Raw genomic sequence first — 17,398 nt, forward strand, 5'->3', positions numbered from 1 at the left:
CACTGAGCAAACAATGTTTGTCTCCATGCTGATTTTACAGGGCTCCATGCACTCATCACTGTCCACGGTTAGGGGGGAAGCCAGAGGAGTAAATCCATGTTGTGCCAGACAAAGGAAAAGGTGGGGGAGAGAGTAAGAAATTTCCCTTGAGGAAAGAAGCCATTCACAGATGGTCAGAACCCTGGAGCACATCAAATGTAGAGCTAAAACCAGAAATGCTCAAGACTTTATGAATGCTTGTTAACAGAATGTGACACTTGCAGATTTTATAAGCCTTTGAAGGATTTAATAAAAAAAAAATTATTCACCCATTATAAACATAGTGAAAAAGGCAGATGGGTTTACCTGTAACCATGGGTGACTAAGGGATTTGTCAACACTGAAACGTTTTCTCATCTTCACTTGAAGTAAATTGTTTATTAAATCAATGGCTGGCAAAGAAGAACAAAATTTATATTGTTTAATTACTAATAACCTCTATCATCATTCACGTGCTGCAGTAGAAATTACTTTATGTGTGAGTATATCCTACACTGAACTCCTTTAAATTTAACTAAGCTCTTGCATTTTATACTTAGCTTTGCTTATATTAAATGTGGCTACAAAATAGGTATGGAGTAAGTTTCCCCTACTTTTGATAGAAACACTAAAAGCTTTAGTGTGTTATTCATTACTCCTTTTCCCTACTGATTTTAGTGATTTTCAGATATGCCTAAAAAGCTTGAGCATAATCCTGTGTTCCACAATGACATAGGTATTTCCAGTATTGTATACTTTTGTATACATCCTTCCACATCTACCTGTGTATTAATCACGTACCAACCAACATAGAACCAAAGCTGGCACTGGAGAGCTGTAGAGACCAGCCTTGTAAATTTCTAGGTTGTTCAAACCTGACACTTAAAGCCATACTTCCTAATGTACAAACCAAAACTCCAGATTAAACTTTGAACCATTTCTGTGATTATGATTCAGATAAAATATGTCAGCATTCAGCAAATACCCACCTAGAATTAACTTTCTTTTGGGACTTTTGGGAAGTGTCAGATTACTCATCCTACTCATCATGCATGAAATTCAGTTTTCTTGCTAAATCTCCTGAAAATTATCTAAAGCATTATATTTAACAATTTATCTTTCACAAACCTATTTATCTCATATTTATCCACTTTGGCATAGTCTAGTAAACTCAAACTATCAATAATTTTCACACTCCTTCCTAAATGAACCTTGACGTTTAAGCATTGAATGCGTTACCTACACACACAAACATTCTGATAGAAAAATTAATTTCTTTACCTTCACTAGAAATTTCCTTCCAAGGATTTGGTGGGTACATAAACGCTGCATTTTGAATCTGATCATTGATATCCTCATCCTCATTGAACGGGAATGTACCACTGAGGCTCACATAGACAATAACTCCTACTGACCACATGTCCAGGGAGCGGTTGTAGCCTTTGCTCCTGAGCACCTCAGGGGCGAGGTAGGCGGGAGTGCCCACCACAGAGCGCCGGAAAGACTTCTCACCAATGATGCGTGCAAAGCCAAAATCACACAGCTTTACCTGCAAAAGCAGCACACTTTAAACTGAGAAATCTCTGCTGGACTTCCCACCCTTTCTGCTATTGCTTAAGCATTGTGTGTATGCAAGCAGACACCCCATTAAACCAGTCCATTCGGGTTTTAGCTTGCTGGTTTTGCAGCATGCAGGTCAACCACGCTTCAGATCAAGACCTGAACTGGCCCTGCACAGACTCAGGTCTGAGGCAGTTTGTGTATTGTTACTGTACAAGTGTGCAAATAAAGGAAAAAATATCCTGATTCCAAACCCAGCTTATTTTCAAACTCAAAAGGCACAGAACCAAAGTTTAAAATACACATGAATCCCAGCCAAATCACTTTCCTCTTAATCATATTCCAGAAGCTGGAGGCTTTGGCTACAGAGAAATCAAACAATGAGTTCTAGCTTGAACTCAGACCCAGCTAGCTCTTGATAGAACATCCCAGTAAAATGCATTAACAGCTGGGACATGCACCGATGCTCAAATCTTTAAGATCCTGCAACAGTTCCTTAACTTGAACACAGCAGGCACTTGTGGAAACAAAAGGATCCAGACCAAGTCCATCATTTAAACCTAAGTCAGTAAGCCCTCCTCAGAGTATAAGAGCAGTGCACTGAAGGCACTTAGTGAGACAAGGGGAAAAAAATACATGCAGTTCAAGTAATTCTAGAAGCCAGTTGAAAATCCCACAAGAAGTTGCTTTTTAAGAAGCAAAGTCAACATTGCTTTAAAAAAAGCCCAATGAATAGTAATGAAAAATATTGTTTAATCTTCACTCACTTGAGGGAATGGTTCTGCTGATGCTAGTAGTACATTTTCTGGTTTTAAATCACAGTGCACAATATTCTTGAAGTGTAAATTCCTCAAAGCAACAAGTATCTGCAAATTGAAAGAATACTTTCAGAACATATTCAAGCAGATCAGAAGTGTCAAAGATACACACACTAACCAACACAGCAATTTTCATCAACATAGTCCTCAAGAACTAACCCATATATACTGTGCAAGTAGTGTTTTTTCCAGCCTACCAAGACTTGAAAATAAGAGGGGTTATCTTCCCCAACCTTTTCCCCCCCACCTCCTCCTAGGTCTTTCTGAATGCTTATTGTTTTGACATTCATCTTTATATGTCCATAATCTTATGACTTGGGAAAGAAGGGCCAAAAAATTAACATAAATAACATTCAAAGTTCTTTTCTTGTTTTTCAGCTTTCATTAGATGTGTAGCTCTCTACGCTGTCTCTTTTAAATAAAAATACAGAAAACCCCTTCTCCAAATTCTCATCTTATAATTACAAAACCCAAATCTAGCCTTTTCTCTCAAAGCAGAGGAAGTGACTGCTCACCTGAGTGACCATGAACTTAGTTATTCGTTCTGGAAGTCGACTTTTCTCACTGGAAAGAATCATCTCTAGCATATCCCCATGCAGCTTTTCCATCACAACAAAGACCCGTTCTGGGGTTTCAAACATACATTCCAGGTTCACAATCCCAGGGTGGTGCAAATTCTAAAACAAAGTAGCACAGGTACATCACTAAAATAAAACAGTATGAAATATCCTGAATTACACAGAAATGCTGACCACAAATGAAAAAAAAAGCCCAGTTAAAAAGATACAGGTGGAAAAACATATCTAAGGAAAGAAACTAGCTTGAAACAAATGTCAATCCATAAAACATGCCAACTATTAAGGATAACTTGTTTAATACAAATTAGCTGCAATGATTAATTTTACAGTTGATGCATGTTCTGTACTCAAGCTACCAAGTATAAGAATAATACTCAAAGATCGAGGAGCCAGTAGTGGAAAAGAGCAGAAAATAACACCGAGGGAGACAACGTAGAGACACAGTACATAGCTTCAGTGGGATCCCCTACAGCAGGATAGATATCACTCCCCAAGTTATCAAGTCTACCAAGTACTCAGGAGCTCCTGCTTTTATAAGATTCCCTCTTCTGAAAGTACTCAGAAATCATAGATGTAAATTTAAAAATCAATTCAGAACACAATATCAAAACTCATTAATGGTCTATTTAAGACAAAACTCCAACGTGATTCAAAGCACTTTTATACCTGGAGAATGGCTACTTCATTACGAAGCTGACTTTCCTGTTTAGTTGGAAACCTCATCTTGTCAATGACTTTGATAGCCACATCTCTTCCAGTCTTCCTATGTTTTCCTAAACAGAAAGTCAGTGTCAGCCACCAAGAGGTAGAAGCAATTCATAGCTACAAAACATTACAGCAGAAATTCCTTCTGGGGAAACCAGTATATTCTGTCAAGTGTACAGTATTACCAGGCTTGTATTTAGAAATGCAAATGGTATTTAAGTAAAAGAAGTGATCAGCCTCCACAGGAATTCTGTAGTTTAAACTAAAACCAGTAGCTACTCTGCTGTCAGATACACACACACTGACATTAGATGTATTGGGTGAAGTTTTTGCTTGTGCAAGGGACTTGCACATGAGCAAGTAATAACTACTCCACAGAATACTGCCTCTCCTGTAAAAACAACAGCAATTCAAGGCCAAAGTGAAGACAGATCAACAAACCCACTCCCGTGGTTTCACACTTTCATAGGCTCCACGTGCACAGGAAATTATACACCTAATACTCTATGGGAATATGAGGGTAATTAGGTGCCCCAAAGAACAGCAACACATTTAACACCCAGGGCAGTCTGCTGTAATCAAAAAGCTCTAAAAGGTTGTGGTAAGAAAAGGTGGTAAGAAAAACACCATGCTGACAGCACCACATATTATTTCTTGGTGCAACCTGCATCAGCTCCATGAGAAGCATTCTGCAATATGCAGGGAGGCTGTGTCCAGGGCTAAGTGAGGAGATGTTAATGCTTCCCCAGCTTCTGCACAGCTGCTGAACTGTACCTTTCAGTCTCATCAGAGAGGTTAATGGGATCACACACTGCAAGACCTTGGAAATTTGAGACATTTAATACTAAACTACGACAGAACAGCAAGTCTGCACCAAAGAGAAGTGTCATTACATGACAGTGAAGGGTTTGGAAGCCATTTTAGGAGAAGGGATGACACACACAGCTACAGTGCAAGCAGCACAGAAGGTTCTACCAGCACTGCTGTGGGGAGCCCAGCTACACCACAGAGCCACCAGCCAGCCTCCCCTGCTGCTCCCTGGCCAGCACAGCTAAGCAACTGCCCTGCTAAGCAACTACTGCACCTGCATTTAACATCATCATGAAAGGGCTTATCTTCAACAGATGAAGGAAATTATAATGAAATGCAGCAAAATATAATCAGTTACAAACTAGATGCAAAACACGTAAGGCAAATGCTAGATTGCTAAAGAATGTAAAGCAAGCCAACCCATCTACTGAAACACCTAACTACACAAGCTAGACTAAAACTAAAAATCACCCATGAAGAGTAACAGAAAAGCAGCTTGAAAATTCCTTTTATTAAACAAAACACAACCAGACAGTTTTCAGTGCAAGTTTTACATCAGTAAGAAAATGTCAAGAGTAGTATTTTTTCTAACTACCTTTTATAGATCTTTCAAAATAGGAAAAGCAAAGGGTAATTGTTCTGGATATCCATACCCTGTAACCTTTGATTTGTAATTTTGGAAATGCTTGTCAAGAATAGAGGCCACAAAAAATACAACAAAAAAGAAAAACCCAATCCAAACACAACTGCAATAAAAGCAACTTTTTTTTTTTTTTATTAATTGCTACCATTATTTCAGTATGACTGCACATATCAATAAGCCAATATCAGAATTTACCAAATCTAGTCCCCCCCAAATACCAGCAACAATTAAGCAGTGTGTAGAGCCAGCAAACCATAGTCTTTTATATTGTCTTTCTACTCTTTCAGCTTGTGATTTTATATTAATAAGTAAGCATATCCTCTATATTTTAAGCCCTCATTCAGTTAAAAAAAGTTAATGAAAGCTTTTTATAAGTGTTTATTACACTTGCAAGCATTGAATCATGCAAAATACCAAGCTGAGATTTATCTACAAGGCAATTTAGGAAAAATAAAATCCAATCATTAAAATAAGTATCTGTATTTGTTAATTTCTATTCATAAGAGAGGGAGGACATTTTGATTCACACTATGCTTTAAGAAATACAGAGGGGGCAAAAAACCTGACCTCCATCAAGGGTGATGTAAAACCAGACCAAACTGTATTTCCACCAAATAGTTTAGAAGTAATAAAGTATCTAACTACACAATTGGCACATAGAAAAATCATAGCCACAATACTTCCTGATTAGAAAGAAAACGTGACAGAAAGATTACCACTTGTAAATCATAACTTATGACTTTTTCTTTCTTTCCAGATTTATGGTCTGTGGTTTTCTCAACACTTGAGATATAACACGAGATTAAAAAAAAAAGAGAGAGAGATAGAAACAGAGTTCATATGCAATTCTAGTATTTCTTCTTTTTTGTGATTACATACTAAAAACATATTACATATAACTAAAGTTATATGCTGCAACAAAAGGTTTTAAAAAACTAAGAGATAATACTAGACTTGAAACCTAGGACTAACACTCTTGGCAAAGAATGCCTCTTTCTACTTTACCCTGCTGACAGAAATTTGTTCACATCAAGTATGTCAATAATATGATTGTATCCATATTGTCAAACCATAAACAATGTGTTTTTCCAATTGCTTTTGGCCACATCTCTCAGGTGTCATTCAAAACATGTACAACTGACAGCAATATTAATTCTAATACTGTAAAACACAAACAACAGTGTTAGAACTTGTAATTTTTAAAAAATCATTAAACATGGCCAAATTGGATTGCTTTGTATTTAACTGTGGTCAAAAGCAACACATTCTAAACTGATTAGGATGCCAATGCAAAACTGTAAATGCAAGAATCTGATTGTAAATAAATACTGTACATAAAACAGCATAGAGACATAAAACATAAAACTGCAGACATGCAGCCAAGTAATCCAAACAAAACTTTTAATAAGATTAACTTCACCTAGACATTCTAGATACACCTAAGTAAGTATGAAAAGGATAATTCTATCAAGCAGACATTCTACCTTAAAAAAGCATAATGGAACATAATGCCATTTACCTCCATATACAATACCAAACTGACCAGAACCCAGCACTTCATCAGCAAATATTTGGTACACAGAGCTGATATCCTAATGCATAAAAAGAAAGAAATCACAAATATCAGGAGTCATAAAAATGTTCAAGACTGCATTAGTTACTACTGGACAGGCTGTAATTATATTTGGCATTAATCAAACTCTGTAAAAGGTACCAATGGAGTGGGGAAAACACAACAAACTTTTCCTGAAGAGGATCCACTGAGTTGCACCAAAAGCAGGGACATACATTCATAAAAACTAAGAGCCATGGCAGGTAAGTAGGTTACTTCCTGCATATAACATGTACTTCTTTACCTACAGTGCTCTGGTGTTGCTTTCTCATCCAGACACTGCTACTACTTTGCTATTACTTTGTAATACTCAAATAAATATCATTATAATACAATGCATGACTTACCACATTCTCCTGGACCTGGCAATTTGAAACAGAGATGCTTAGAGACAATTCTTCTGCAATAAAGAAGATAAAGCCAAGTAAGTATATAAAAAGGACAGACTTTTTAGAAAAAGTGTGGAAAAATGAAAATCAAAAAAACCCTTTACTGACTTCTAACCCAGTATTGGTGAAATGATTTCTAGTGTTGTTTTGCAGAAACTTCATACTGTGGAATTCATTAGATAAATAACCCTTTTTGCTGGGATTATTTGTCTTTTTTTGTCCTATTCCTGATTACAAAAATAGTAGAACAATACAAGTGTGTACACAATAGACAGCTGGAGAACCAAAAGCAATAGCAATTTTATCACAGTTCACTAAATGAACAATGATTTCTGGTAGCAATAAAGAAAAATATAGGCAAGAGAAGCAGATAGATCCCTCTTAATCAAATGAATGTGGCTTCTTTTCTTCTGTGGCACCAAGATATACAGAATTAATGCACAAGAAAAGGAAACAAATCCAAGAAATCAAGTAACAGAATAACTGACAATTTTAAAAGCAATAAAGCACATAATACATTAAAAAAAAAACCATCTTTGTTTCATGGATAAACTACAGGAGCATAACAATCCTTGGAATACAAGGGCACATTCAGGAAGTGCAATTTCCAAGTAAATATATCAGATAAAGAATTCTTCAGTCTGCAGAAGACACTGACATGAATTTTTCATTACAGGAATAATGCTGATGCACTGGCAAGAAGAGTTGTATCAAGGAAGGCAAGAAATACACTTCTCTTGATTTCTAAGGGCAAAGTAAAGCATCTCAGACTAACAGACATCCACCACTTGGAGTCTGTTTCTTTGAAGGCATTCCAGACCCAACTGGACATTTTCATGTGTAACCTGGACCATGATTTGTCAGTGGGGTTGGACTGGATGATCTCCAGAGGTCCCTCCCAACTCTAACAATTCTGTTATATTACGTTAACTTTAAGAAAAAAAAAAGAATGAATTCCTATACAAGGTAGATAGAAAACACACTTACTGGCACTTTGAAAAGAGCCTTTATAATCCTAAAGAGAATTTAGAGAAAGAAAAGATGTCTGATTTTTGGAGCCTGTGCTTTATCTCAAAGAAGAAATTTACAGAGAAGATAGGAACAAATACTAATTCTCAAAGACACCCTGAATTCTGCATCTGAAACATGAACTCTGAGTCTTGCATATGCCTACTGATTATTGACTATAGTCAAGTCAGCACTGAAGTAACCATACAGAACACAAGGGAAAACAAGTAAGTCAGAGGAAAAAAAATCCTAAGGTCAACAAAAACTGCTACAAGGTAACTAGAAAATAAAGATACTGTGTTTGAAAGTGTTTAACAGAGCACACTGAACTCTTGTCCGCAGATGGCTACAGAATACAAAGTAACTCAGAGGTAAACAGTGAGTTAATCCCTCCAAATAAATCCATTTTGCTAGGGTCTGAAATGTGCAAGAGTAAGGGCTAAGAAGCAGTCACTTCTAAAGAAAATGTAGTGCCACAATTCAATACATAATCTACAGCAGATAAACAGCTTGCTTTCTCATTTTAGCTCAGAATCACTCCACAAAGAAACACCTCACCCCAAACACCAGCCATGTGGTTAGAAAGGATTCTTTGCCATGGGTCAGACTGGAAGAACATCCTCCTTTCTAACTACCTCTGGTGTGGTGTATAATAACACCAGTGTGTGTATAATAACCAGTGTGGTGTATAATAACTAGACAGTGCCTCGTGGACACTGACACTACAAATTCCCTGCTGTCACAAGTATTTCAAGCACTAGCAATGTCTCCCTCCCTCTCTTGTTCTTTTCATTTAAAAGCACATACTTGAGACTTTTTTTAACTAAAGTCTAATTACCTTAAAGGCTCTTGAGATACATTTAATGATTCACATAGTGTTGGAAGAAGAGAGATGAACAGACATTTTGTGGCCTTCTCAGAGTTTAAAAACCAACCTGAGTTGTCTAAAAATAAGCAAATGCCACTCCCTGACTCATAATAGTTTCTTATACTCCTACAATCTTAAACACACTAAAACACTTCCTCTCAGCATCTACCACTGCAGCTCTATTCCCTACCAATGTTATTCTTTCTATCTGAAATACTATTTGTTTTGAAAAAATCAAGTGTCTTTGCAAGTCTGTCAGCAATAGTCTGCCTTAGGTGCTAGAAAACAAAGAGAGCTTTTTTATATTTTTATATATATAGAGATATAAAAGAAACTAAAAATTCCGTATCAAAAGTGCCATTTTATGTATTTATAAAGCCAGGTATGAGGCACCATCCCACAGGTATGTTTCTTCACTGTAATTAAACACCAATGCCAGTACTGGCATTTCATAGTTTACTGTTTTAGACCACTGCTACATTCACAAAGTGCCTTTAATCTCAGACTAGCATTTTTATGTTCTTAACTGTTGCTGATGCAGAGCAGCCAGATATCAGAGACAGAGAAACTGATCTCAGAACCTCCTGCAAAAGAAAATTTTACTGCAAGGAGATTAAAGAGTAGATGGAATTTGAAAGGAAACTAGAAAGTGAAAGCACAAATCTCATACAGAACGAGAATTAATATTGTTGCAAGGAACAAGGAGACATCTTAAAAGAAAAAAAACAATATGTAAGTTTAGTGGAACCTTGATAATAAATATAATCCTATGACAGAGGAAAAAAGGGAGTGAAGGTACATAAAAGGAAGAACAGGGTACTTTTTATAACTACCTACAGCTCAGAAGTTTTTTACATCACTGATGGTATTTACATTGCAACACTAACTCCTTCCCTTCACAGCTACTGACATCTCACAGAACTTAAAATATGTAAGTATATATAGGTGCTAACATCAAAAAACATCCAAATTAAATTCTTTCAAAGTGTATGCATATAATTGGAATACATTTATTTAGTTATGTATATTAGAGATACCTAATCTGTGCTCCCTTTTTACATCTGTGTCCGTGTTCCTAGTGATACCACAATAAAACTCCACATTCTTCATTCATATTGTAAATCTGATTCTCTTCTACTTTCTGCTACAAGATTAGAGGATTTGCCCACCCTCCACAAACCTGAGTGTCACTTTTTAGAGACTCATGGAAAATGATGGACCCGATTCACCAGGCAATATTTCACACTAAAGCAGCACTATTCCCAAAGGAATCACTACCATCAGCACTTCAGCACATGAACAGCAGCTCCTTGTCTGCTTACTGTGATCTTTTCCTTGTCCTGCAGCAGTGCAAACGCTAGGCTGGGGAGTGACTGGCATCAAGGCCTGGCGAATGGCTTTCTCCCAGCCCTGAGCTACATCAAGTCCAACTCCAGAGGCAGCAAGAACTGGATTGTGATGAGTGCTGCCATTGTTCTCGCCAACAAAGTACACCATCGTGTCAGTGATGATCTCAAAACAGTAGGGGTTGCTGCCCTGCACCACGTGTGAGAAATCTCGAGGCTGAGTCACCTGGAGAATTTCTGAAAGTGGGATCTCCTGAAGAAAGATATTAAAAAATTAAAAAATGAAAATGCACAGAATATTTTAATATACTAACACCCATAACTTCAAGCGTTGCAAAGAAACCAAATCAAATACAACAAAAAACCAAAGCCAAAATACCAAGCTTCATAAATAAATTCAAACTGCACATGACCATTGCCCACCCAGTTTTGTGAATTACTATACACATGCCTAGACAGACTTTCAGGCCCACCAGTTCTCTCTACACAACTACTATTTTCTACTCAAACTACACTTATATTCATCATGAGACACACTCCCATTGCATGGGTAAGTGATGCACAACTAGAGAATAATAATTTTCCCCTTGAAATTTATACAGTTTAGGCAGAGAAGAGCATCGGGGGGAAAAAGTGAAACATTAAGGAGAGGATGTAGTTGTGCACACTAATCAATAAGCACAGCTTTGTGCATCAGAATAGTTTTGGGTAAAGATTCTCTTTTATACAGATATTAATGGACATTTTCTGCATACAGATATTATCCTCTACCTGGTCAGTTTAAGACCATGGCACAAGAGTATTACAGAACAGATCTGAAGGAAGAAATGGTTTCAAGTTCACACTAGCTGGAGGAGGACATTCCATATCCATGGAAAGGTGCAGGTGTATGTCACTTGTAAAAGTAGTGAACAAGCAGGTAAACACCAGGCAGGCATTAGGAGGAAAAGAGACAGCAGCTGATTGAGATGAAGAGCAAATAAATGTAAAGGCAAAAACTGTGAATTACTCTAACAGGAATGACAAACAATCAGATCTAAGCAGTTTAGACAAGGGATGCAAAGGGGCAAGTGAAAGGACTAAAAGCAGTGACATAACAGAGCAACAAGCAAGGAACATATTTTACCAGCTGTGTTTTGAATGCACAGGGCAATACAAGTATCAGAGAGGTCTGAGAAGAGACTGCATTGGTCAAGAGAGGGATGAAAAGGATCTGGGCAAGTTTAGCTGGGTGTACAGAGAAAAGGCTTGATCTTAGAGATGTTATAAAGGAAGAAGCTGCAAGATTTGGACCCCCACCTAAAGGTATAAGACAAGAAAAGGAAAAGTCCTGTTTATACATTCAAATACATTTTCTGAATATTCCATCACCAAACACAACCCTGCATTGACAATACACTAAGCTCCATTTATATAAATATAAGGCTATACAGTAAATTTTCCTGTAAATCTTGCTTGAAACTTTCAGTTGTACAGTAGGAAGCAATTTAATTTGAGGAATGTTGACATAAAACACATAAGCATGCAAACTTTCAGTCACTACTCAGAGAACACAAAAATCCAAGCCTTCATTCGACTGGTGGCCAAAGAAATTCTCTGGTAATTGTGAGGAAAGCTCAATATGCCAGGTAATTCAGGAGAACAGTACATGCAAAAATGTAAGGAGAGACATACTCAAGGGAATTAGAGCAGGAGCTGCAAGCAACTTCTCAGAGTTAGTCTTGGTCCTTCTCATTTACAGGCTTTGGGCAACAATTAACCTGGTCAGAGTTTTGATTCAAAAAGAGATGGGAAAATGGAGATAATACATAAAGTGCTCACAAGTAGATTTCATATCTATAAAGCAATGAATAAATCAAGTGAAACACCATTATTACTCATCATTAATTACCTTGTAATATTTTGTTCCAGATTCATTTTGAAATAGTGTGAGGCATTTGCTGTCCAGTCTCCAGTAATGTCTTTTTCTCTACAAAATGTACAGTACAATTACATAAGAAATAAATCTCTCATATGGCTTTTGCTATCTCATTATTTAAATTTAAAAATGCTTTAAAATATTGTGATAATCATTCAAATGTAATCTGCAGTTTAATCTTAGCTACAGAAATGAAAAACATAAACTTTGGGAATAAAGACTTTGTTTTAATTGAAGAAGCAGCTCAAAAATTATTTCCATAAACTAGCAAAACTATCACTTACCTTACAGCAAAAGCAGTGACAACAGGAGTTACCTCACATAGAAGAAAACAGTTACTAGAGAGGTTTTACTTCAGGTGCATATTCTCACAAAATCTGAGTCATTTAAATTTAGTGACAACTGTAGGAGCCATGCTGTCTCCCTCTATGCCCTCACAACAACACAGCAAAGGTTCAAGCTCTGAGCAAGCCTAACAAGTCTTTAATTCTTTTGTCAATACAGTGGCAAAACAGACATATTATGAGATTCAAATGAAAAAAATACTTTGTGGGGGGAAAAAAAAAATCCAAGACAGACTAAATAGCCATTTGCTAGAAGTATCCACCAACAATAAATCTCCCCCACCAAAAAGTAACATGGATTAACTGTTGTATATGACTGTCTTGTAATTTAAGCAGAAGAATATTCATTAAAACAAAGAAGCTTTTAGAAAGCTAATATGGCTGTATGAATCTAAGATACTTTGCTTACACCATGCTCATATAGTTAGAAAACCACTTCAATTTTTCTGGGACAAAAATCCAAGACCCTTAACTCTAACTTAGGATGACAAAGTTTGAAATATTATTGTATTATATTTATATTTTATAAACTTTGTTATAGTAAAAGAAAGGCTTTTTTTTTTTGGCGGGGGGGAGGCATATTTAAACAGAGCTTTAATCACTTTAGTCAGGGAGAAGGTAGGTCAACCTATAGGAGTTAGAAAAAGAAAACTAGATCAAAAATGGATTTAACTAAAAGAAATTCCTAGACAGCACTGGGACAGTGGGTGAAACCAAAAGGGTAAACCCCCCATTTTGACATATATGCTCTTTAGTGAATCATGAATCAGGAAAGACTCTGGAAGAGAGGAATTAAGGAAAAGGCTGGTCACTTCCTCAGGGATTCATAATCTGCCCCATATCCTACTCTGAGAAAGGACGGGACCAGTGTCAGAAAACTAGTAAAGATGATGACATAGAAAGTTCTCATTTTAGAGAGAAACATCTTATTAAGCAGGGAGCACAAGAAGCACCCAGATCCTGCTGTTAAAATGAACCTGTCTGGAAGTGACAGGCAGCCCAGTTGTTTCAGGAATAGGAAACAGTCTGACATGCTGAGAACAGAATGGCCAAGGGAAATCGCCGATGTTGTAATGCCCAACACGGAAGTCTCCTCCCATTAGGAAGCTCTGTGAGATCTTGTTTGGCAGGAGGTACCTTGCTTTGGGTCAGGATACTCCATTTGACTGGCCTTTTTCAGTTGATGTCATCGAGATAGCAGCCAGACAGACAGATGAAGAAAATCAAACTAAGCTAAGGTGCTTCATCAGATCACTGTTCTAAGGGGAGGTTAAAAAAAAAAAAAAAAGTCCATGGGAAAACATACTGGTTGTACTGAAAGTTACAGCTGAATACCAAGTTTGCCCTGAACAGATCTGCTAGAACCAGTCACCTTTGTCTGCTACCTGGCCTTAGTTTTTCCAGAGCCAGTTGATGATAATTGTGACTTTCATATAGTCCTGGCTAAAACCACATCTAAAATACACTAGATACTTACTTTATCACTTACTGTGATAAGTACATCTAGGTATTAGAAAACTGTACCTTAAAGAAATGGTTTTTAAGGTAATTTCACAAAGACCATTTACAGCAGTCAGTTTAGCTGACAATCACAAAAAGTGAAAACATTACAGTAACCTGAGCTGCCTATTATCCCCCCTCAACTTGATTTCATCAGAACTTAAAATAACTTCACTCCTCTAAATTCTTTAAGTTGCATTCAACCAGATGCCACAAAGATAAAGAAAGCAAAAGTATTTCTTCTGCCTTTCATGGACAGTCTCAATATACCATAATGTTCTAAATGAGACTGGGAACTTCTTAAATTCATCTACCAAAAGAAGAAGAGGATTCACTTCCTCCTATCAGAGAAGGAATCCTTATTTTGTCTTGCCTTCCTCAATACACAAAACCAAGTAGCTTGCCTACTAAATTAAGAGCTCATTACACTGGCAACAAACAACACAGTCTTTTTGGAGGATGTTTGCATACCCAAGGACATACAGTCAAGCCACAATCCTTAGAGTGAATTGCTAGAGGAATTAAGGGCTCCCATATCTACACATACCTATTTATAAATACCTAGATCATTAGAATAATACTATCAACTATTTCAGTACACATAATATTCTTATGATTTCCACCTTTTCACATAGTAGAATAGAAAGAGACACAAGTATTTAGTTCAACTGCTAAAGAGAAAGAAGACAGAAGCAAATTATTCCAAGTTACCTTCTCAGGAAAGCTGAAACACTACACATGCAATTCATTTGAGACAATGTAGAGATGCTTTTTCGTCTTAAAGGGGAGAAGGAAAAGTACTGTTCAATCACCACATGAAGATTTTGAATAAATTATAGTTTCTCCCTTGAACCAGATTTCTTTATAATGAACATCACAGCTAAGTTCTTTCAAATGATACTCTAAATCAGAAATAAAATACACTAGTTTAGAGAAATAATTTAGGAAGAAACTAAAGTAACTGACCAGGTTGTCTCTACTAGTATAGTGGACCATCCATCCTTCTTTCACCATCGTACTGCTCTTCCTCTTTGTGTGTTTGATTGACTGTACAACTCGCATGAGAGGAATATTATTGCTTGTTGAAGGACTAAAAAGAAGATACAACAGTTTAATATGTAACAAGTTAAAATACAACAGTACTGCAATTATACTCGTTTTACACATTTAGTCCCTAAGTTTCAGGAACAGACACCTTTTCTTTCCATACAGATTTAATTGATGGATTAATTTGATAAGGCATCTGAGCTCCTACTAGCTCTCCTAGGGCAAGTATTGCAGCACTTAAGGAACAGAGAAGAAACACGCTGAAATGAGGACATCCACAGAAATCACCTTCTCTCAAAACAATCTGCTGGGACTGCTGGTGTTTTATGCCATTTTACACCATGGAAATATAATTAATATCGGCATAACTATAATTTCTTCTTGTCTATATAAGTTGATTATACTGCTTCATAATATTGCTGTTAATGAAGGTCTCTACCAAAGCAAACTCTCAACTTGTGAAAATATAAACCAAGGTGTGTTAAATCACAACTGCACTAGAAAATTCTATCAATGCTAAGGTATATTAACTGTCCTGTAGACAAGGGTTTGATAATCTGTAATATTCTGAGACAGCCCTTAATTAAACATACAGGTTTTAACAGCACTGAATATGAAGTCAACCACCAAGGTACCTAACATCAGAACTCTACATATGGCACTAACATACACATCTGTAAACATGCATTATGAGGCAGTTTCTAAACAAAAAATATAAGGATGCTTTAACATGGCATGCTATTACACTACAGAATTGGCTATAGGATGCTGTCATGCCAAAAAACTGAATTGCTTCAAATCTGATTAGAAATAAATGGAAAAATCCTACTTAGAGGTAGATGTTGTTTCCCACTCAGGAGATCCTTGAGCTATAAATCACTGAAAGTTGTGGGGTATCATTATATGCTCTCCCTCACAAATTTGTCATTAAGCCCTGAGCTACAGTGATGTTTAGTTTGACCTAACACAACCATGCTTATCTTACTAAGAATGACTGAGAAAATCAGGATCACTTCTCAAAATAACAGAAAAATTAAAAGATCAAATTTGATTTAAGAAATTATGTTAACAGTTATTGGATAAAAGACTTCAGAAAAATCGCTTTCCAGATAAACAATGCAAACTATTGCATAACATGCATAGACTGTGATGCCAATATTAAAATATCCTAACTAATGCCTTTTAAATCCACCCATATATAACAGTAAATTAGGCTCAAGTCAGAGAGACCTTAATGATGCACTAGCTTTGTTAAGTCATAGGTTTTATCCTGCTTTGATAATCTGGTTGTATTTCTTCAATAACTGTCACAGCATAACACTTTTTCCAATTAGAAAAGACTATATTCTTTTAGTCTATTTATATTTCAGATTTTCTTGCAACAGGAGAACTTTACAAAGTATTTTCAAGCTAAAATAAAAGAAACTCCACAAACAGGGAAAATACACTTTAAGCAATAAAACTAGGCTAATTGGAAACAATTTGCTCACAATAAGCAACATACATCCTGGGCAAAGAATCCTATAACTTACCTGATTGTTTTGACAGCTTCCTCATCTTTGTCTGCATCTAGGTCAGATGGATCCATAAAAAAGATTTTGTCCTCTGGAGGAGAGGGCTCTTCAGCATCATCTAGAACTCGACTACCATCACTGTTCATTTCACTGCTATCAACTTCCATTGGCATATCCAAATCCTGGCCTGGGCTAGCAGGTTCTGTAAACAACACAAGTCAGACATTATATCAAACTCATAACTAAAAAAATAAAATCCTTCAAAACCCACTTTTTTCCCTAATTCAGACTTATGGAAATAAACATAAAATTACAATCACAACATATAAAATCTTTACATTTTTGCTATAAGATGCACAGTATGCTAATGAACATTATCAATTTCATTTTGCTAAATGTCAAGGCAAGAGAGACCCAACTAAAACATGAACCATACTGAAAGAAACAGAGTGAAAAGCTTAAAGTCTAAATCTAAGTCTCGTTAAGCAATTCTGTTCCACAAGTAATCAGGACAAAGCAACCTTCAAATAGCTAGAGATGACCCAGAGAACTATACCTGGACAAATGAAATTCCAGAAACCAAACTCTTCTCTCCCTGCTCTAGCAGTCCATAATAAGAAAAGTAAGAAAGAAAAGGGGGGCCGTGGAATTGCAGGAAAAAAGAAAAGCAAAACAGATCTTATTCACCTCTAATTTTCTGCAGGCAGAAGCTATACAACT

General features: G+C 36.6%; 1 protein-coding gene across 1 annotated transcript in view; it reads right to left on the bottom strand.

The window, feature by feature from the left end:
- Positions 1-17,398, bottom strand: part of PRKD3 (protein kinase D3) — a 41,609-nt gene that overhangs the window by 3,224 nt on the left and 20,987 nt on the right. The window contains exons 8-18 of the mRNA XM_056486339.1: positions 16,697-16,880; positions 15,084-15,207; positions 12,247-12,324; positions 10,332-10,608; positions 7,092-7,144; positions 6,652-6,724; positions 3,641-3,747; positions 2,912-3,073; positions 2,346-2,444; positions 1,300-1,567; positions 346-431 (exon numbers count right to left, since the gene is read on the bottom strand). Of these exons, the coding sequence (XP_056342314.1) occupies positions 346-431; positions 1,300-1,567; positions 2,346-2,444; positions 2,912-3,073; positions 3,641-3,747; positions 6,652-6,724; positions 7,092-7,144; positions 10,332-10,608; positions 12,247-12,324; positions 15,084-15,207; positions 16,697-16,880 (1,511 nt within the window). The remainder of the gene's footprint in view (positions 1-345; positions 432-1,299; positions 1,568-2,345; positions 2,445-2,911; positions 3,074-3,640; positions 3,748-6,651; positions 6,725-7,091; positions 7,145-10,331; positions 10,609-12,246; positions 12,325-15,083; positions 15,208-16,696; positions 16,881-17,398) is intronic.

The sequence above is a fragment of the Oenanthe melanoleuca genome, chromosome 3 (assembly GCF_029582105.1).
Source record: "Oenanthe melanoleuca isolate GR-GAL-2019-014 chromosome 3, OMel1.0, whole genome shotgun sequence".
In the NCBI taxonomy this organism is placed as follows: domain Eukaryota; kingdom Metazoa; phylum Chordata; class Aves; order Passeriformes; family Muscicapidae; genus Oenanthe; species Oenanthe melanoleuca.